Consider the following 22,519-nt stretch of genomic DNA (forward strand, 5'->3'; position numbering starts at 1 on the left):
AATCCATAAAATTCTTCCATCTATTGAAGTTCCTAATGCATTCCAGCTCCATTTTGACACTTCAATCTGAAACTTGTAAGATCTTTATGAGACTGAGACAATTACTGGATATGCTTTTCATTTCCTGAGCGCTCATCCTTAACAAGAGAAAGCACAGAGTAACACTGCCCCTTACGACAGAAGATGTGTCACTTCACTTGGCATGACTAATTTGCTGAATAGGTGTGGAGAGCTCTGAAGTTCACCACCTTCAGACCAGCTTGCTCTCACGCTTCTTCCTTCAGGCGCGTCCAGAAAAAAGCCAGCAAAAAAAGAAACAGAGTGGGAATCCACTCTTTGTATTTCCAACCAGAATTTGATGTAATCGAGTGCCAAGGGTGACAAATGAATAAAAGATGAACTGCTATAATTGAAAGAACATTATGGTAGGATCTTTAGTTAGCATCTTTCACACACATTTTCTTTTTTTTTTTTTAAACTCATGCCATCCTTAAACAAGTTTTTTATATACCAAATTATACATCAAACAATAATCTATCTCCTGGTGAGAAAAAAGAAATTGTGCATCTATACCAAGCAAAAACTCTTATGAGAAGCAATCTAACCACCTGAAATGACAATTCTGTCATGAGAAAGTATCTGTTTGATGAGAAGGAATAATTCTTTTTGAGCATTTTTCCAATTTTTCCAACTCAAGCAGACTTTCTCTTTTGAACTGGCTTTTCACTTGTGGCGAAAAAATATCAACTGTCTTTGCAGGGTTATGAGGTAATTTTTTATTACAGTTCTTTTTTTTTTCTTTGCCTTCCACTGCTAGTTATATCATATATCAGATAGCCCCAGGGATGTCTGCTTACTTTTAAGAACTCATAAGAACATGAAGTTTTGAATTTCCTACAGAAACAGCAGGACTGGATAGGTATTTAAAGTTTCTTGTAGGTAGAAGGATAAAATATGCTTTTCCTCATGTCCCTCTTTCATGAGGGGGACACAAATATCCCTTATCACACCTGAGAGCTAGTGCAAGTATGAGCATCACTGACCTATCAAGAGTATCAGTGTTTAAGGAAAAAATCCAAAGAAAGCAGCTGTAATTGGAGTAGAGTTTTTCTTATAGTGTGGATTCCAGGATCAGGATATTTGGCTCTGCAGCCCATAGCCACAAACACCTTTTTAACCCTGCTGCAAAGCTCTTCCTCCAAGAAGGCAGCAAATTAGGCCAAGAATAACTTCAGTGAGAAGATGTTTTAGAGCCATGTTAGCATTGAATACACACAAACTTAAAGAAAATTTCACCAGAAGGAAAAGTCAAACAATTACTCTTGCAAATAGAAAAAACCACAAAATATTAATGTTCCATTAAACAACTGTTTCATAGAGTTGTGACTAATGAATAAACATCTCTGTTTTCCAAGATAAAAGTAATGGGTAATTTTCAAAGCCCCAGTATTCTAAGCTATTAATATTTAATTGTGATTTCAGCCTGTTTTTCTTGCTTAGGATCGAAAGAGAAACATAACAGTGCAAAGCACTACGGATGTGTGGGCACATTATTCCTAGCAAAGAAAAAGTAATAAAAGAAGAAAGATCTGTGAATTGGCTCATGCATTAACCATAGAGAATGCTGGCAATGCAAGAAAGCAATGTTCAGTACAAAAAATGGGTGAGACCATGAGTCTGATTTGAGACATCACACTACAAGGCTGCACCACATGCTTTAATCTCTGCTTTTCTGCAGAATGCTAACAACTCTGAAAGCAACCTTGGCCAACAAAATACTTCTCTCTTGGTCCTTTGTCTGTCTCATAAAGTTGATGATAAAAGAGACTCTCTTCACTGGCCCCATATTTAAAAAGGTGGCATAAGAAGCAGCAGGGAGAATTAACTGAATAAAAAGATGGACAGTGTATCTAAAGCATCATTAATTCCTGTGGGCTGGTTTTGATGCTTTGTTGCTATAACATAACTCTACATTTTAGCAGATGAGCATGGTCCCACCCAGTACCTCAGAGTTAATGTGGTAGTGCATCCCAGTAAGCTCAGTTTCAAATATACATGGGGAATAGTTTATTCCTCAGAAAATGAGCACTGTCTTCCAATGAAAAGCAGTAGTAGGTCATGTACAAATCCCGTAGCCTTGCTTCTTTTTTTTTTTTTTTTTAAATGGTATAGTGTTTAGACTCCCTCTGTTTTCATACAGATCACTAGGAAACAATTACTCTTAGGGCCTGAGAAAATAACTGGACAGGACCACAACAGGCCAGTCAATAGCTTGGTGGATAAGCTTTCACTTTCCTCTCCAAGACATAGAAATGTAGTGTACACAAAATATTTGTGTGTAAAGTCATGGCTTCACTGTATCATGACCTACAGAACATCTGAAAAATCTTCTCCTCTGAAGTGGTTATGCCTCATAATAATGTAAAGGAGCTGGCAGGGAAGAAAGAAGCAATCAGGTGGATCAAAGGGACTTAAGGAGTACTTGATCACTCGTGAAACTGGTGTGTCAGTGAAATGAAATCAGGTTTCAGCAAATCAAGCTACTCTGAATATCTTCACAGTAAGAGCAATGACTCACCAAGACAACTGGCAGGTAAACTCTTGGTGTGTCTCTGAAAGCTGCCCTAAACACCATGCACTGGTAGTTTCCATTTTCAACAAACCATTGATCTATTTGTTGTTGTTTCTCTTTTAATCAAAACTCACTGACATATATTGCTGCCTCTCCTATTTAAAATACTGAAAAGTGAATTGTACAAACAAAATATTATTTATATATAATAATCTATATCATTAGCTCTAAAATGCTTAGACAGGCCAAATTCTATGAGCAAAACAGAGGGGAAGTTCTGGAATCAAAACTAAATGCTAAACATGCTTAAACAGCGTTTAAGTGTCTTAATATTTGAAGTCCAAACTGTAATTTTTAAAGTATCTTTCATTGTTAGTAAAACTAAGGATGAAAATGTTGGAACTTGAAATAATTTTTCAGATTTTACAAGTTGTATGAGAAGAAGCCTCAAAAGAGTAAGCTTCTGGAATTATTGTCTCTACCTTTCTTGGTATTTCACTTACATGATAAGTGCTCAGAATTGTAATTACTAATATTTTCCTTCCCTCAGGCGTATTCAAAATACCAACTTCCTGTGTGGCACCAGAGACAAGAAAAAATAAAAAAGCCCACTTCTGCATCTAAGGGAACTATACCAGATACAGGTCAGGGTTTTTGATGACACATAATGAAACAGCCATACACTGATAATATGTGGAAGAACAGCACTACTATGACCAGCCCCGCTTCTTTGTCCTGTGGTTACCACAACTTGCTTTTAAAAGTGATGGGGGGAAATTAAGAACCCTATTGAACAGACATATACTTAGAAAACACACTCCATTGTGGGTCTGAGATAATACAGATCTATCAAACTTTACAGCAGTGGGTTTATTCGAATTTGGTCAACGTAGCATAGAGAGTAGTAATGTCTGCTTTATGCTTTCCCACGGCGTTGCTCAAGACAGGAACAATGGAAGAAGACAGTGGAATTGCAGCGTGTTTACATTAAGAAACATCAATGATAAGTTCAATTATCTGCAATCTGTAGTGCAAACATCTACTGACAACGGGCAGGAACTAACGGGGGTGATCTGCCCCTCCGAGAGGCGCAGTGTGCTGGTAGTTAATGCGCATGTTGTGCAAGCACGGGAAGAAAATGTTATTCAGTAATTTGGATATCGTGGGTGCAACTTAGATTATTTCAGTCGATGGCTTTTAGAGAGCCTATAATTATTTGCACAAAAACAGGAACAAAACCCCAATAAAAATGAGTGTGATAGAACTACAGGGAACGAAATAAAAAAGGTCACTAAATCCCTCACAAAAAGTAGTCAAGATATGAAGAAATACAGATATCTTGTACAGAATGCTTTTGCATTCCCGACTTATTTGTATAAGAATACATGAATATCTATAATCTTTTAAGGCTATTCAACCAAAAAGGTTATCGTTCTGGGCTTTTTTCATCCTGTATGGAAGGATTATTTATATTTCAAGATGCAAAACTCATTACAATAACTGCTTCTATCAGTAAGTTTGAAAGTAATTTATTACAGTAATTAATTAGTATTTTCAATATTTTATAAGAAATTTATTATACTCATCCTGATAATAATGGATTTTTTAACAAATCAAAGAAATGCTGTCACTGAAAACTATTGATTTGTAAATATAACCATTACTTTATCACATTACCTTCTGCATTCATGATGAAGTTATTACGTGGTTTTGAAATTGAATCTTGACCTAAAAAGTTCTCAACTTTCAGGCGAAAAGCTAAGCTGTTAGTACTTCTGCAAGGCTTGAATATTCAGGTTGCAAAATTGAAATACACACTGCATTTTAGTATTTAGTTCATATTCAGAATTTGATTAGGGAGCTGGCAGTTCCTTTTTTTTTTATGGAAAGATTCTATCAAGTACTTCCAAGCCCATGCTCTTATTTTAAACAAATAACTAATGGATTTATGAAGAGTTGGACCAAAAATCACGAAATTATTCCTGGGGATTAATTAATCACAGCACAAATAGCAGAAGGCAAAATTTCCCAGCTGTATTCTTATGAAGAACTAAACCACTACATTCAGAAGTGATGATTATTCTAGTCTCAAACACACCAGGTGTTTCAAGACACATAGCTCCACTTGTGGAGAGAAAAAACAAGAAAGACTTAGTGTTTGATGACCATGAAGTAAAAGAAATGTAGTGCTCCTTATCTCCCCAGAAGCAGCAGTGAGGGCAGCAGCATCCCTGAAACCAGCTTGTGTCAGGAGACACAAACACAGGCTCCGTTTGTATCTCTGAGAGCACTGTGTGGGGAGCAGAAACCAGCTCATGCCCCTCTCCTGGCACGGGGTAGTCCATCAGCTCACCTCCCTGGCCTTTCCTCTGTCTTGGTTGTATCTCAGGACTGACTTCAGCAAAAGTTAACTTCTGTTTCCTTGTGCTGCCTCTGAGAAACCTGGTCCTGGCACTCTCAGACCAATGTAAATATTCAAGAGGCCTCTAATTTTTTATAAAAATATTGCAGCATCTTTCTTTTGTTTGATAAGGTACTACAGTTGAAATTAACTTAAAAAAGAAAGATGAGAAGTTTGTTTCTCATTGTTCATTATAATGCAGTATCTCATCCCCAAATCTTGTATTTCATTTTTGTAGTCAAACCTTTTTCATCTCTAACACTACCTCCACCTATAGTAAATTTGCTAGTAATGAAAAGCTTCTTCCAAAAGGCCACAATATTCTGAAAGTTAGAGACTACAAAATTATCATTACTTTATGACTATACAGGGCTGCACTCACTCCTTTGTGATTCAGACACAATCTTCCACATGCACGAAGACAGAGCCTCAAAGCGAGCCAGCTCAGCTCCGGGCCCTGACTACAACGTTTGGTCCTCCCGTATTCTTCCTTCGTGTCCAGGCAATGCCTGGCACTGTGAATATTAAAGTGCCTGTTACCATCACTTAACACTTTAACGCTCAATTGAACACGTTGATGAGCAGTATTCTTTCTGCACATGAACTGACCCAGCCACTGGGTTCCACAGCACCTTATCTCTCATCCTCCACGTGTGCTTTGCTTTATTCCCCAGATGCAATCGAATGATGAGGCCATAGCCTGTCTGGTAATAACTTTCTTCTCAAATTCTAGTCTCTAAGATGAGACATTTTCATAATGGGGTTAGGAAAACCATGAAACAAAGGAAACAATATTAGGGATGCTTTATACACACACACACACACTGTCTACACACGAAGGTGCAGAACTGCATCCTACAGCACAGCAGGAGCAGGGCACACAGCTATTCATTTGTCTCTCTCTGCTACAGATAGACTAATTGGATTAATACTGAAGGGTAAGGAATATCCTGAACTCTTCAGGCTTAACAACTTGGTAGAGATGCTTAATCCTTCACAGGAATTCCTCTGTGAAAGGGAGAAGTACAAATCATGTTACCCTGATCAGCCTAGAACAAAACATCCTTTTCCAATTAAGAGCACTTGCTGCATTCACCAGCTGAGAACTGATAAAAGCTACTACAAAATGGAAATCAAAATCCATATTTAACCCCCAGCTGTACAAACAAAAATTTGGTGGTGATGAAAAATAATGAAACTTCAGGTGCTATTTAGTTTTTTGTCACCCTACAGCTCAATCTAAAACCTGCAAATTATGTACTCTTATGCAAATAAACACACAATTAATATTGAGTACTTCTGGTCCTGGAAGTACTACATTCACCTATAAGGAAACAGATCACATTTTTAAAGAACTACCTGAATAACACAGAGGAATTTACTGTAATACACTGTTGGTGACTGTATATCCTGGATGACACTTACTATCCTCCTGCAGCACCTACAACAAAAGTCATTAAACAGGTACACCTAGCACTAGAAGATGATCAGTATTCAAAGAAATCTTCCCAGAGATTATTATCTTCTATAATTGAAGAAGTTCATTATCCTTACTAAGCTCACTATCAAAAATATCTTCAGTGAGAACCAACATGCCTTAGGAATAGTTTCATCATGGGTGCTGCCTGTGTGTAAAACCATATGCGCATAGTTCGTTGATCGTTTTAATAAATGACTGGAGTAAATGCTTCCCAGATATTCTTTCCCTTTCTCCTAGAAGGATCTGTTATATCTAGTAACACACAATCATAAAGTAATTATTTGCTTCTTTTCTCCATAGTGAATGAAACACATATTATCTTCTCGTCTCTTTTCTCCTTACACACCATCCTACTGCACCCTCTTGCTACTACATCTTCTCTGCCTCAGAAGTATCAAGTTAGTGTTCCACTCACATAAACACATGAATGCACATCTGAAACTCTTAGCTGTTGGTTGTGATTTGAATTTTGCTGTGTCTGTGGAGCCTTTCATAGACTTAAAAAACTGTTGTTGAACATGATGCCACCTACAACACAGTACCTTGATTCAAACAGGGAATAAATGCTACTTCTCTTTTGCAGTCTCCCTTCAAGAACTAATATTAAATAAAGGTGTAATTTCAACGCTCACATTGCTATTTAAAAGGGCAAGCTCCCCTGAGAGATCATCTTTCTGTTTTTCAGGATTAAAATCAATAGTGCCAGCAATCTGTATTGCTTTGCACAGATGAAGAACCCAGCAGTTTATCAAGTAAGTTCACTCCAGGATTCAATGATTGGCATTGACTTTGAAGCCTTTGAGCACTTAAGCAATGTTATCTGAGTATCACCTAATGCCTGTATTGTATCTGAACCCACAATTTTCTTGTATTAAAGTTCATATATCACATATAATGATGTTCCCCAGACACTGAGGTTTTCTAAATATAAAACAGAGCCATTTCTTCGGAGGCAGCTTAAAAAAAACAATAAAATGTGCTCCTTCAACTTTTTTTTTTGCCTTTTACTCTATATTCTTCTCATATTATAGCTCTTACAAGAATGAAGGCAAACATTATCTTTTTAAATAAGCAAATTATTCCAGGATCACCTCCTGAGAGATACTACCTCATGTGTGCTTCACTCAAAGGGAATGCTGTGAGAGATTTGGTAATTTATAATAAATAAATGGAACCTAAATCATTATGGATTCAATATAGCAGTATAGCCCAGATATTTTACAGTTTTTCATACAACTTGAAATAATACCTTGAGGATTTTCTGGTTTAAACAACAAATACATAAAATAAAATTAAAAACAACAAACCAAAGCAAATGGAAGAAAATAGATGAATGGTCAAAGTAATACTGTGTTTATGAGGTCTCTTATGTTTGAATAAACACGCATGTACTCCCTTTCTTGGGTTTTGCAGGGGGGAGGTGAAAAACAGTGCATACCTGAAAGTGAGGATACTACTGCTTAAAAAGACCTGTTAGAGGTAAGTGGAAGCTGGAAGGTGACTAAGCAGACAACCTATTGCTGATTTTGCTGGATTTGCCCTACACTCAGACATACAGAACAACTTAAGAAAGAAAGCAAAGTGATTTGTAATAGCTCTTTGTTTGGTACAAAAATAAAAAGAATAAGATAATTTCCAGCCTGCAACTGTTACAATTAATCAGATGACTTGAAGTCAGTGAGCAAATAGTTGGTGCTGGTCTCAATGAGCCAGAATAGATCTGCACACAGGAATTAACACCCATCCAGACAAGTCCCAATAGTAGTAGTTGAGCATAAATAGTTGCTTAAGGTTTTGATATTTGCCTGGTGTCTCAATCTCAGAATACAGTCCTCCAAGCAATGCTCTGATCTCTAATTATAACAGTGGCAAGAAAGGTACTGATAGGGTTAAACAGGTTAAAATTATAGGTGAAAGTGTATTTCACAAATATTTATGTGGTGGAAAGATTTTACACTCTATTTACAGAGTAATAAAGGAATTCCTTAATTTTTATACATATTAGCATTCTGCATTCTTTAATACATTGCTGTGTACAACAGAAAGCTTGTCTTGAAATAAGTCACAGCAAGAAGAAGAACTTTCTTGAGAATATTAAGTCTCTGGCTTGAAAGTTATGTTGGATTACCAAGAAAACTAAAAACACAGAGTCCTCGGGTCAATTCTTTAAGCTTCACTGACAAACAGAAATATTTTTTCCACCAAAGGCTTAAGTCAACTTTATAAAATTAGTTTAATTGGAATGCTCAATGTAAGATTTTGGTTTATATGATGTGACACGACTACTGCTAACACACAAATCGTATGTGGGCTCTTTTCTCAGACAGATCTGCACCAAGGGTATGAAACATGGTCTTTCATCTTTTTTCTCCCTTTTCATCCCGTTAAAAGACTACAGGTTAATGTATGCTTAATGGCATCTGATTATATAGAGTGATTTATAAGGGAGTGGGAAACTACCAAAATTATTTCTGATCTCAACAGACTGTCCCAAAAAGTCATACAACTAGTCTCACTTTTTGGCCTGATCTAGGGCTGGGCACAACCTAGTAAGGTATACTGAAGGTGTGAAGACTCAAATATAATTATATCTGTTACATTATTTTAAATGTGTTACTCTTCATACTTCAAAGGAATTATTTACTTAATATAGGATTTGGTGAAGCTCTTCAACTATATCAGGACAAGAATACTTGTATCTCTCCTTCAATTTAGCAATTCACTGATCTGGGTAGAGAACAGTCCTTGCCCAATGCTGTCATTGCATAAACTGTGTACTAATAGCAATCCTATACATCATAATTTAATTAAAATCATAAGCTATCCCAAATTATGGGAAGATAACCATGTCTAATCACACTACCTATTATGAGCCACAGTTGGTCTTAAGAAGATAGGTAACTTCAAACCTGTGAAATATATGTTTATAAATGTCAAGCATTTCAAAATTACCCCCACAGATGCAAACAACCAAGGAAAAAATTTAACTGGCAAAAAAAAGCAAAAATAAACAATCCCCCAAAACTTAAAATGCTGGTAGAGCTAAAACCATTAATGTCAATGGACCAAATACTGAAATCATTGATACCAGTGGATCAGCATTCCCCTGTGCAGGTAAAGCAACAAAGTGAAGCGCTTAAATTTTCTCATTGAGAAATTTATAGTTTATAATTCTATTCACTTAAATGGACAATGACCAGACAAAACTCAAAGCAAAATTAAAATCTCCAAGGCTACCCGATAAAAAATAATAAGGAAAATTTAAGCTAAGTCTGGAAAAAAGCTCTTAATGTTTGCTTGAAGCACAAATAAGCATTTAATACTTTTGACATCAGGATCTCAAGGTGAAACCAGCATGCAAAATTTTGTAATGTGAATCACCCTGGAGCTTTTGCAAAGTATGTGCTGGAAATGGGATTGTAACAACTCTGTCTGGTTTTACAGATTTGCATTCTTATCACTGATTTCAACCGGGAGCATCAAACTACATGATGCATTTTGTGTTTTACTTCAGAGATCTGATTGTGAACTATTCTGTTTACCTGATGGGACCTGCATTGTTTCCTTGGCAGTGGCTGATTCCAGGGGAGCCAAAAGGCCATTCTGCACCACAAACTTGTACTACAGCTGTACTGTCCTCAAGGAAATCATTCAAGGAATCAGCAGAGTCCCTCTGCTGCCACTGATGCTTCTCCACCAAACATTAATAAAAACAGAATAGGGGAAACACAAGGTACCTGTGGTGTGACTCCACATCATCAGCAACGACAAGGACTTACACAGATCATGGTTTAGGTAATACTCAGTTCATATTATTTAGACTAAGGAAGGACAAGGCTTGACATGTCACTGAGTCATGACTCCTTTCATGCCTTTCCAAAGGCTTGTGGATTTTTTTGCAGCACAAGACTTGGCTACCTTAATCTGGATGGGCTAGAAACAGCTTTGTAGATTCATTTGGCATTTCACTTCAAATCAGCACAGGAAAGTGCAGTAACTTCCCTTTGCAGCTGAAGCTAGCACTAGACCTCATACCTGCTAAGAGCCACATTTGGATGGTGAGGGTCAGCATATGCAGCTCCCTTAGTGGGATCAGAATGTTAATTGCTACATGCTCAAATTATTTGCTTTGAGCTGCTTTAAATACATCATCCATCAAAGATAAATTACGATATTTGAATTGCCTTCCGCCTGTTGTTTTTCAAAGGAAAAAGAATTCCAAATCAGTCTTCAAATAGTTTGTTACTAAATAAGCAATATGAAGAATTACTTCATATTTGTCTTTATTTTCCACCTAATTCAGAATCAGGGCAACTGCTTAAACAGTATACCTAATAAACTGCAACAATATAGCACCTCATCCTGTAATTGTTTAGTTAGGTATTTTTAGGGAATGCTTGTTCCATGTCATTATAAATCCATTAGGAAAAAAAACCATCTTCCTGCAGTGGTTGCTTTTGTAATAGCTCAGTGTAAAAGTGAATGCTGAATCTGGAGTGAGGCATCCTGTGCTTACGGCCATGAAACACACGTTTGGCACACAGAAGTACTCAGACTCAGTAATTTTCCTTCAAATTAATTTGCAGACAAATTAATACTGCAGGGTATTTTCCACATTATTGTTTCATTCCATATGACTTATTGCACAAATTGCATTTAAATTTTAGCACTGAAGTAAAAGTGAACTGTAAAATGTCCAGATGTGATTCCTGCTTTAGTCTTGTGTTTGACAATTCATTTAAAAATATCTGAAGTATTTATAGTACCATAAACATAATATTTAATATCATACTCAATAAATAATAAAAGATATTGTCTTTGCATCCAAAGACAGGTTCTACTTCACAAAGATGAGTAGAGAAATAATTTTTCAAATTGTGAGACCCATGCTCATACTTGACCTGGTCAGCTAAATGAAATTATTGCATCCTCAAAGCTTTCAGGAAAGCAACAGCTCTGTTACTCCTAACAGAACATTTGACTCTGCAACTTGCTGGCAAGTTTCACAGCTGGATATGAGATCTTCCAAGGTTTTTTAAGTGTTTTATAAATTAATAAAACTCCTTCACTGTAACATGAAGTGCCTAAATGCCCTGATCCTCTTGCTGTGTGGTTAGTGCTGAGGCAAGAGAACAGCCACGGGGTAGCAACACCTCCACCCTTGCTCCAAGAACACAGAACCATTTAGTCCTACACAGGAAAAGTCTCACTTTCTCCTATTCACACACCTGAATCATTAACTCCTGCCATGTGAGACAAAAGAAGACCAAAAGAAGAATGGGGGGATTATGAGCTGTCTTTCATGTTATGTTAAAGGACAGCCATACCTAGGCTTTGTTTTAATTCAAACAGCTTACGTAAGTGGCTCTTGTTTCATAAGGTTAGATAAAATTTTCAACTTACAAACAATCACTGCAGCTGAAAGACAAAACTAAAGGGGTTTACAGTTATGTGAAAGCAGGCCCAGCTTTATAATCTTTTGTATAGTCCAAATAATTGTCATTCTTTGAAATTTTCCAGCCAAGGAATGTGAACAGACCAACAGAAATCTTTAGATGAATCCAGTCAGTATATGCTCACTGCTCATTGCCCAAGAAAGGGTTCACATAGTCAATGAAGCTAAACTAACAGCTAGACTGCAAGTAAAACTAATACAATCACAAACCGGTAGGCAAGACCATCATCCATGTGCAGACACCACCATACATGCCACAGTTGAGGGCAACCAAACAAGGCGAAGTGACAGAGATCTCCATGCAAGCTCAGAGCTTATCACCTGGGAACTCTGCCTTCTCAAGACCAGCCCTGGACACCAGCAAAAAATGAAAGAAAAAAACCAAAACTGTTTGGCCTCAACTTGTGTTTTTTTCATGGGAAGACTCCTTAACCCTTTCTAATGAATATTAGAAATAGCTTATATTATACTGATTATAATTCATTCAGGTAGGAGCAAGTATCTGCACATGGCCAAATTAGCCAAAACCCAAGTAAATTTGAACTTCAAAATCTCTCCAAGCCCCAGTGAAAAAAAATCACAACACACTGAACATCTCTGTCAAAGTTTTATCTACAAAAGCATTAGCTCGGAGTGGAATTCAGACACAAACTGTAAGCATGTGAGGGTTACAAAACCATGCCTACTGACAAGTACAGAGCAAGTTGATCCCACAGTAGTATTGTCTCTTTTCTCAACCTCCACAGATTTTTATTTCTTTTTGAAAAAAACACTATGAATAAATAGAATAATAAGGCTTTTCACACCAGGAACTATTTTTGATGTTATAAGAGATACAATACAGCCAGCAAGAACTGGTTGTGTTCAAAGGACAGCCCAGAAGCAGGCAGGGACACATGGTGACGCTGGAACAGTAGGGATTGTTCTGTACATAAACCCATGACAAGTGCAAGCTGATCCAGCCTTGGTCTTCCTGGGAGAAATACACAAGGACATGAACTCGTGCTTCTGGACTGTTTCTGTGTCTAGCTAGTGAATCACACCTTTGTACCACTGCCTCTGCTTGCCTCCCAAACACCTCTGCATGCATGATGGCATTTTGCTTGTTTGGAGTCATGCTTCAGTTAGCTTAAGTGCCTGATCCCGAAATTTCAATGTCTGAGCCTACATACAAAAACTAAATATAAGCAGCCCAGGGGTAATGATGATAATCCGATGAGTAAAATAGTCAATGCTAGCATGAGGCCAACTTCATGCATATACTCACTAGCCTAACCAATAATGGTCTCTGTTACTCTGTTACTCTTATGGTTCTTACCTGTAAAACCATGGCATACTGCATCCTTTTGCTAGAGAAGGACAGGGGACCTTTATGACTTACACAATAAAAGTCATGGAGCATTTCTACTTTCTGGTTTGCTAGCCTAGGTCCAGAGTCATTCCCAGAGAGCTGGCAGGAGACTGTGGTAGAGGTATGACAGACTCCACAAGGGAAACTGAACAATTCTTTCCACTTGGGAATTACCAGTGGGTTTCTTCAGCTATACTGTTAGTACAGAGGATAAGATTTTTCACTGCCAAAACATGTAATTTTAAAGTAAGTAATAAAACCCCCATGTATCTTTATTATCTATGGTAGAGTTCACTTTTACTATGTTCATTTTTACATCTCTTTTCTTTGGTCTTTTAAAACCCCAAAGACCTGATATACAGGGAAATGTCAACAATATTACTTATTTTTTAAATAAAATTCTGGAAGAAGCAAAATTCATATAATATGCTATTCTAACAACCAAACTGAGGCAATTATTAGCATGTTGAAGAGAAGGAATGTAAAAATTATTATTGCTTTATAGAAAAGCTTAACGAGGTTTTCTATACTGCTTTTATTGTATTTTCTTATAACAAATGCTTGAAATAGTTTCCAGAAAACATTCAGCAGATATTTATTTCCCAACAATAGATGACTCTAACAAGGCATATAAAAGCCTCTCATTCTTTTCCTGTGTGTTTGAACTTCAGCAGCATGACCAAATGACAATAATGAATTGAATTTTCTATGAAAGCAAAGCAGAAGATACTTTGCAGATGTTAGAAATGAATGGATGAAAAGGAGGCAAATCTTCTTAGAAAAATAACTGGACAAGGAATAAATTGAGGTGATATTGAAAGTATTATATATTATGCTACTTAAAACTGTATGATGCCAAATGTTTATTTTTAGCAAACCATACCACATTAATTGTATTTACAGTTTGTATGGATGAACTTGATAAATACCCATAGATAATTCCAGCATTAGCAATGTCTTGCTCCATCACATTAAAAAAAAAGTAATTCTAATTAATGGTCTACGAAGCATATAAAATCCATGGTGTTTATGGGAAAACAACAGAGTGGATCGTTTGTGTAGCTTCTCTCTAGAAAGGTACAGACTGTCTCTTGTCTGTGAGGAAGAGAACAGCAAAAGGGTGCATTCATACATGCTTGTATGACACAGAGAAATGGTGAATATTTTTACTCCAACATTTAACTCTCTTTAACCATCTGAAGCAAAATGTCTGTTGGTTTGCTTTTTCCACTACTAATAAAATGCAAAAGAGATTGCAATAATAACACTTGCAAAATCTCAGAAGGGAAATCTGGGACAAAAAGTCATGCTATGTTGATTAAAGGCAGTGCTTTTTTAATCTATTCAATGGATTTAAATACAATACAGAAAACTGTTAAATGGTTCAATAGCTGTATCAGAAGAATAACAAATGCCATTGTTTATTATTCAGCCTATACACAGCTGTAGCAATGCCAAGCAAAACACATTCATGATACCTCTGGTCACATATGCAACAAACAGCAGTGTGGCAGGAAGTGTAGTTCCACAGAATTTCCCCACTGCATTTAATGCAAGCTAATGGCAATGGCTTGGGAACTTTTTAATACTGACTTGCCTGTTAAGCCTTTCAGTAATTTAAATAACCATCTTCAGCAGTCCCAAATTTCATTAATACTCTGAAGACAGAACTACTGACCGAAACAAAGAATACAACAGTTTTTCATTTGACTACATATGAAAGAAAAGCACTATCCATTACAATGATTAATCAAAAAAGCAAATGCAGTCTCCATAATTTTAAGTGCTGAATGTCACCCAAGGTAACTAAAATACAAGTGTCTAGCCTGTAAGTCATCATAAAATGATTTTGTAACTCCTCACATCTTGGAATAACTTTTTTTCATGACTGCACATACTCTAAATCAGAAAAACATGGGTAAATATGTTCCTTAGTTTTAATTCTGCCTGAGACTGCTTTGCTCAAGTCTGCTCCAGCATCAATGAGAAGACTGGTATCTGAAGCCATGAAGTCTCCGACACTCAAAGGTCCTGAGAAAGTCTTTTAGCTGCAGGTTTCACATTTTCTGAGATGAATGTTCACTGTTCACATTCATTCTATCACATCCTTTCTCTATCAGTTTCTTTCACTGGAAGCCTTATTTTGAATTGCTATGTACTCTTCTACCCTATTACTCTCATTAATGACATAAAGCAAGTAATTTTTCTTCATTTTCCTGACTCTTTTCTTATATAAACATCTGATAACTATGTGATCAACAGAATATTTACAAAAAAATGAACAACTAAGCAGGTAGTAGGAAAAATTTTTCACAACAAAATTTATCAATAGGCAATCTGAAAGTACATATCACTATTATTGTAGCACAGTAGATGGTCATTGGGGAAAGGGAAGGATTTTTCTCTGTGTGTGGAAAAGTCCAGGAACAGCAGTGCTATTACAGTGGGCAAAGGGGAAGCACTGAATGATGGAAATTACTCCACCGACAAAGCATAAGTTATCATATGGCTACACTGATAAGTCATTGCAGTTCAAATATAGATCTAAAAAAAAAAAGAAAAAAAAAAATCACTGTCAGATTTTAGATAATTGACTAATCAGAAATAGGATTACTTTGAGATGTAATTTATTCAGAATAAATGAAACTCTGAGTTTACTCCTGAAGGAGATCTATCGACAATTCAATTTCATTACTCAAAATTCAGTTAAGCGAATAAGGGACTCTTCAGTTTGATGCCTGACTTAAAGTGATCAGATCAATCAGAAATATTTTGTTAGGCCTAAAATTAAATATTACTTTAATTGAAGAATTATTTACTGTGTTAACCTTATTTTTAGAATTAAAAAATGCACCACCACTTGGAAAAGTCAATCTCATTTGGAAAACTTGAAAGCAATCATTAGCCACTTAAAAAGATAAATTACCAGGTTTAGTAGCTAAAGTTTCTTAGATTAACTGCACATGAATTGGAAAACAGACTATAAACTTGAAAGAAAGATGCAGCTTCAGAGACTGCGCATTTTTTCCCTTCTTTCCATCCACAGAAGTGCTTCTCAAATTAGAGAGTCAGAGAAGCCTTGGCTGGAAGGGGTTTCTGGACATTATCCTTCACTGCCTTCTGTTGGTGACAGACACAAATTCCAGCACTAGAGATAAGGAATTGTCAATTCCCTGTTCATGGACAAGTTTAATGAATTTCTGTAGAAAATATAAAGCTCAGTCTTCAGGAAAGGAGTTATTTTAATTACATATTTTTCTCTGAGATCCTAGAGGGGAAGAGATCCTACAGACTTTCTTCCATTTTGTATTGACCACAAACAGGGCAACCACAGAAATTACTAATAAAAATGAAAAAAAAACCCCTTAGCATATAAACGTCATCTGTTAGAAACTGCCATTTCTGCTAATTTTCATGGGAAGAGAGAGTTTACAAACCCCCAAAATATTAAAGGGTTTCATACAGAAATTACTTCAAAATACATTTTTACTAATGAACGATATTTTATAGAGGTTTTGAAGGGAAAATTTTCAGAAACATTCAATTACAGGAACTTGAGGCAGCTCAAGAAGCCCAGAGAATGCTTTCTTTTTAGAATCTCCTAGTGGTTTAAAATTTATTCAGCAAGAGCCTACCTAATTTCAATAGATTACCTCAGTTTCCATCTTTTAACTTTCAAAATAAGTGCAAAACAATGCATCTCATTTTTACACACTATAAATGGCAGCAAAAGCAAAGACAAAAACCAGAAAACAATTCTTCAAGCTCATGGCTTCCATACTCTACTTTTCCTTGATTGAGGTGTAATCAAGTCCATGAATTCAAAGCATGACAAGAAGAAGTGATTATGCCTGAATTTAGTGAGTCTTGCCCTGATAGACTATTTATTTGGAAGATGAAAAACTAATTTTTTTAAGGGCTATTCTATTTAAAGAGGACACAGTATCTGATTTTTAATCAAATTATGACTATGGTATTTTTTGCATGTTCAGTGATAAGACAGCCAAGAATGCCACAGAAAGACAACAACAACGTATTTGTTTTCTTTTTCCATAGTCAGATGAAGTATGAAAACCAAACTGGCTTTTAATGCACCACTGTACATTGCAGTCCAATAAATTCTACTCTCCCTCATCAAGCATGAACCGATGAATAACAAAATTATCCTTCTTTTCAATCATGGAATGAAGAAACAAAGGCAAATAAAAACCACATGTTAAGCTATCACATAAAAACTTCCTATTTCTATTTTACATCTTCTATGTAAGTTCTATGATTTTTATGAGTGGGTTCCAAATTTGCTAAATGAAATCTCCAGTCGTCAATGTTTTAAAATAATCACTTTTTAAAAATTTTCATTGTGCTAATGTTTGTTTCCATGGAAACAGGAATGAAAGCAGAAGCTGCTGTTAAAAGAATTAGAATTCTCTCCCACAAATTAAAGACTTAAAAATAATAATATATTAATAAAACAATTCTCAGAATATATATTTTCTCATTTTGCCAAAGCAGAGTATGATCTTACATTCAGTGGAGTTAATAGGGCTATAACTTTTGATTACATTACAGTAAGCCTAAATCACCAAGAACATATTACTGAGTTAAAAAAACCTGATGAAAAGCTTATTCAGTTAAATAGATAATTTTCTGATGAATTTTTAAATCGAATTTAGCAGTTGACTGTCAGATCAGGCGTTTTTTTCAAACAGTACAATAAAGAATTATGAGCCAAAACCAAACCAATAGATACTAAGGATTATTACTATTTACATAATTTATTTCTAATACTGTTGTTTAATTTTCTTGAAAGTGAATTACTTCCATTAAAACCTGACTGGAAGATTTTTTACAATTAGTCAGATACAGTTCTATGCTCTAGCCAAACAGCAATGGAATCTGTGGACATCCTAGCTGCATATATCTGAACTTAATGTTCTACAGCATTTTCTTAGTCAGATGTTCAGTCTGGAGAACTCACATCTGGCCCATGGTTGGAAGGAGAGTTTTGCACCCTTCTGTGAGGGTAAAACCTCCTCATAAATCTCAAAATACACTGACCTATTTTCCTATGCTTACAATTTTTAACCTACATAGAAGAGAATTCTGATAGATAAACCTTTATTACCACGCTATGACTTTACAAACATGCAGGTATTTTTAATATGCTTTTATAAAGCATCCTTTTATCCAAACTACTATTTACATCACAGCTCCATAAATTTTGATCAAGTCTACAAGAAAATGACTGCCAGTAGTTTTTCCTAAGAGACTCTATTTTCACTAGTATGCTAGCCTATTCACTATGAATTTCGCTAAAATTCTGAAATAAATCATCTTAAATCTTTTCATTCACAACTCATACATTTACCACAACCACCTTGGGTTTTACTCTTTATCAGAAAACCACTCCATTGAAAAATCTTTCTTCCTCTGCAATGCACCATGAATCAAAAAAATAGTTAACTTCTCAGCATTTTATCTTATTTTGTCTTGTCTTTTGTTTTGTCTTTTTGTTTGACCAAGGAAGCTTTCTAGCGCTTTGCAAAAACTTACAGTCGACACATACAATTGTCTACACTAGGAACTTAACTCTCATCATTTCAGTTCTACATATTTTCTGCTGTAATTAAAATCACCACAATTTAAAAATCTGACATGTTTATATTTGTCCCAAGTAATTAAACTTTGTGAGATTGCAACATTAAAGTGCCATTTATGAACCAACTAAGAATCCCTTAATTTCGATATTAGATTGGTTTATTTTTAATTTTTCATTGTATGAAATTCCAAGCCTAGAAGGTTAGTTTAGCTGCATTCTATTCTGGTGCTTTCCTTATCACTAGATGGTACAAAATTCTTTGGATATTATACAGCTATTTCAAGCATCTGATCCATTTTTTTTTTCTGTCTGTGCAGTTGATTGTCAGGTACCACATAAATGTATTGATTTTTGTTGCCTTCCCACTCTGTTTCAGGAACATCTATTAGAGCAAGGCTCTTTCTGTGATATTTTTTCCCATTGATTTCTTCTTCTAAAGAGTGCTAATCAAAACCGGTAAGCATTTTTCATTTCCCAAATTACATGTAAATTATAATATATTCTTTAAAAACCTACTACCACTATCACATTCAATTAGTAATTACTTTCAGTTTGAGGACATTTCAGGTCAAATAAGGAAAAATATTTGGAATAAAGTCCTTACAAAAAAGGACCACAGATAGGAAAATGTTAAAGCTTCGTCATCCGGTGCAAGATCAACTATGCTTTAACACAGGATATAAACCTACAACCCTGACTCTAACATGTACCTTTGCAGGACAAGGGTGCAGATGGAAGGAAATCTTGCAATGAACATGTGTGTTTTGAGAACTGTGGCGTTTACCCTACTTCATGTATTTCACTTCGTGCTTCCACTCCATGTGATGAACAAGCGACAGGAGAAAACATGAGTGCTCTCTTCTCCCTAAGGCAATTATAGTGCAATTCTGCCAAAAAATCTGCAGCTGCATTTTGTTTTGATACAACATTTTATTTAGTCATAACTGTATTTAGTAAATCTGTGTTTTGCCTTTAGGTCAGCAGTACTCCAATGACCAAAGCTCTGTCATACAGCTATCATTAGACTTCTAATGACATCTATATTGACCTTGGACTCCCCATTCAGTTTATCCTCTGTCCTTGGATCTTATTTTGTTGCTAATTACAGATGCTCTCATATTTTTTGTTAGTTTGAATTGTCCATTTCTTTTTTTCCCACTCCTCGTGGTGCCTTTATTGTAAAACAGAAACAAAGTTGCAATTTATTCAAATTCACAAGGCACGTTTTTATCTTGTGGAAAGGACTCTTAACTTCCATATCGTAATATATTAGCTATCATTACACCCAGTGTCTCAGAGTTTATAGCCAGAGTGTTAAAATGTCCCATGAATAGAAGATATTTATTTTTAAATGGTTCATAAACAGCATCTTAGTCTCAACCACTCACTGCTTTGCCACATTTCACCAGCAGCTCCTCTGGAGCCTGAGCCCCTAGAGGAAATGTCATAACACAGCACTGGCACAGACACTACTCAATGTCTTTGACAGCTTTGGATGCCCAGAGGTGACTTCCCAGTGACTTCCAACACCACCACTGAGCTCCCCCTGCTCACTCTGGAGGTGAAGCAGCCACAAGTGCCCTGTAGTCTAAAACATCTCGCGTGAACCGAGATCAGATTATTCTTGCCTCTTCCATTGCAGTAGAGTTACTGTAGGATCACCGGTCACACCACCTGGAAGAAAAGATTCCTGCTACCTTTCAGTTTCTGTGTAATAGGACATGACACTCATTCAGTAGCACTGCTGCTCTGGATTACCACACATCCTCGTTTCCCATTTTGGTACATGAACAATAACATCCAGTGCTTTGCAAGGACCAGAGCAGTTATCCCCAATGACTAGAAGACAAGCTCAGGATGTTCAAGCTCTAATTTTAGCTTCCTGTTAGAACTTTACCCCAACGCATTCGTTGTTCCACATAATCTTTGCCTACCAGAACACATAACCAAAGGAAACAGCTGGCTGAAATAATTCACCTGAATATTATGAGTTCCCTTATTTACGTGGGGTTCTTTGTTTCCTTTTGCTTCACAGTTAAGCCATTGACACATTCTATATACGCTGCTTTAAACTTACTTCTCACAACTCACCCTTTCAGCAATGTTTACTTTTATTTCATCATGAGAGAGTGGAAATTCTGACCACTTCTTCCAGCCTACACATCCACATATTTAACCCAACCATTTATCCACTACTCTGTGTATTTCAGAGCTCTGCATCTTCATTTTGTTACACAAATTTTAACCCATCTTTGCCAGATAAAACATTTTCTGCGCTTCCCACACCTTCCCTTATGTTCAAATCCCAGACACTTCATTCAGCGACACTTCATCATTCACCTCAAACAGGAGCTCCATACAAGGAAGGAAGTTGTCAACAGTGAACATGCTGGTTATTTATAACTAAGCATGTTAAAGCATGTTACTGTTTCAGTGTGTTTCCAAAGTCTTCACTGAGGTTATTAATCATATAAATCAGTAGCAGGACTAATTTAAATGTGAGTAAGCCAGCCAGAAATTTAAATTTTCATTTCAGCAGACTGCTAAGTGACATACATAATGGATGAAAAATAACTTCAGCATTGTTTTTCTGAAGGACACAATGAGAATATTAATTCTTTCCACCATACCTTAAATAACTGTAATAGGAGCACAATTATATTTCATGAAGGTTGTTACATCTTGGCACTTTTTTCCTCCCTTAGATATACCCAGGAATACCCAGATAGGAACGTCTTAGATAATTGCACAAAAGAAAGGACAGTCATATACAGACCATATTTTTTGTTACTTTTGCAAGACCCACACTCATAGACAAACGCCATATGTTTTCCTAGGAATACACAAGAGCAGCACCAGTGAATTTACGCAAGCAACATGTTTCAAGACTGCCAACAATGAAGCATCAGTCAAACTGCACTGTATTTATGAATAAGCCTGTAATGTTATATTATAATGAATCTGTTTGACATTCAGCGGTGTGATGCAGTGCACAGCAATCATAATAATGCAGTGCATGGCTGTAGCTCATTATATGCATATGGAAGACACCAATGTCTTTAGGATGGACATTAACTCAAGGTAGGAGGAGAAAGACAGAAATAACTCAAGGAATGTAAGAAAGTCCTCATCTCAAAGTCTGATGGTATTCTGAGGATCTATATATTCAATATACACACTCACACACAAACACTGTTAATGCAGCAGAGAGAACATCTGGAATTAGAATGCAAGCCTGTCTCTTTTTTTTTTTTTTCTTTTAAAAAATATATAGCACATTTTGTTTGTGATTTCTTGGGGGTTTGGTGGATGACAAGGGGAATTTATTTTAATTTAAAAGAAAAATTATTCATTGTCAATAATTCCAATGGATTTAAGAAAAAAAAAAAGAATGAGATCCCTTTCTAGAAGTTCCCTTTTCTCCCCAACTCAGCGGATGGACTTGTTCTTCAAATTAATTAGAAGGAAAGTCCTATAAGGAATACAACTGGTCTCAGTAATGTTTGCCTTACACCACATTGTTTGATTTTCCATTTCTTTGTTTCTTGAGGTCCAGATTTATTTTTTTTTTGTCTGTGAAATGGAGACATTAATTTGAACAATAGGAAAAAGAGATTCTTCAGTTTTAACAATGCTACTCTCTACTATGTTGCACACGTGA

The 22,519-nt window shown here is 36.1% G+C and overlaps 1 protein-coding gene across 5 annotated transcripts in view; it reads right to left on the reverse strand.

Annotated features, from left to right (window-relative positions):
* Window positions 1–22,519, reverse strand: part of CCSER1 (coiled-coil serine rich protein 1) — a 627,487-nt gene that overhangs the window by 106,577 nt on the left and 498,391 nt on the right. Inside the window, exon 11 of one of the 5 annotated variants that reach the window (XM_032109388.1) lies at window positions 12,445–20,532. The exons of the other annotated variants lie outside the window; for them this stretch is intronic. Within the exon in view, the coding sequence (XP_031965279.1) occupies window positions 20,477–20,532 (56 nt within the window). The 3' untranslated portion in view covers window positions 12,445–20,476. Of the gene's footprint in view, window positions 1–12,444; window positions 20,533–22,519 lie in introns of those variants that run through there. 5 annotated transcript variants of the gene reach the window in all.

Source organism: Corvus moneduloides, chromosome 5, assembly GCF_009650955.1.
Source record: "Corvus moneduloides isolate bCorMon1 chromosome 5, bCorMon1.pri, whole genome shotgun sequence".
Classification (NCBI taxonomy): Eukaryota; Metazoa; Chordata; class Aves; order Passeriformes; family Corvidae; genus Corvus; species Corvus moneduloides.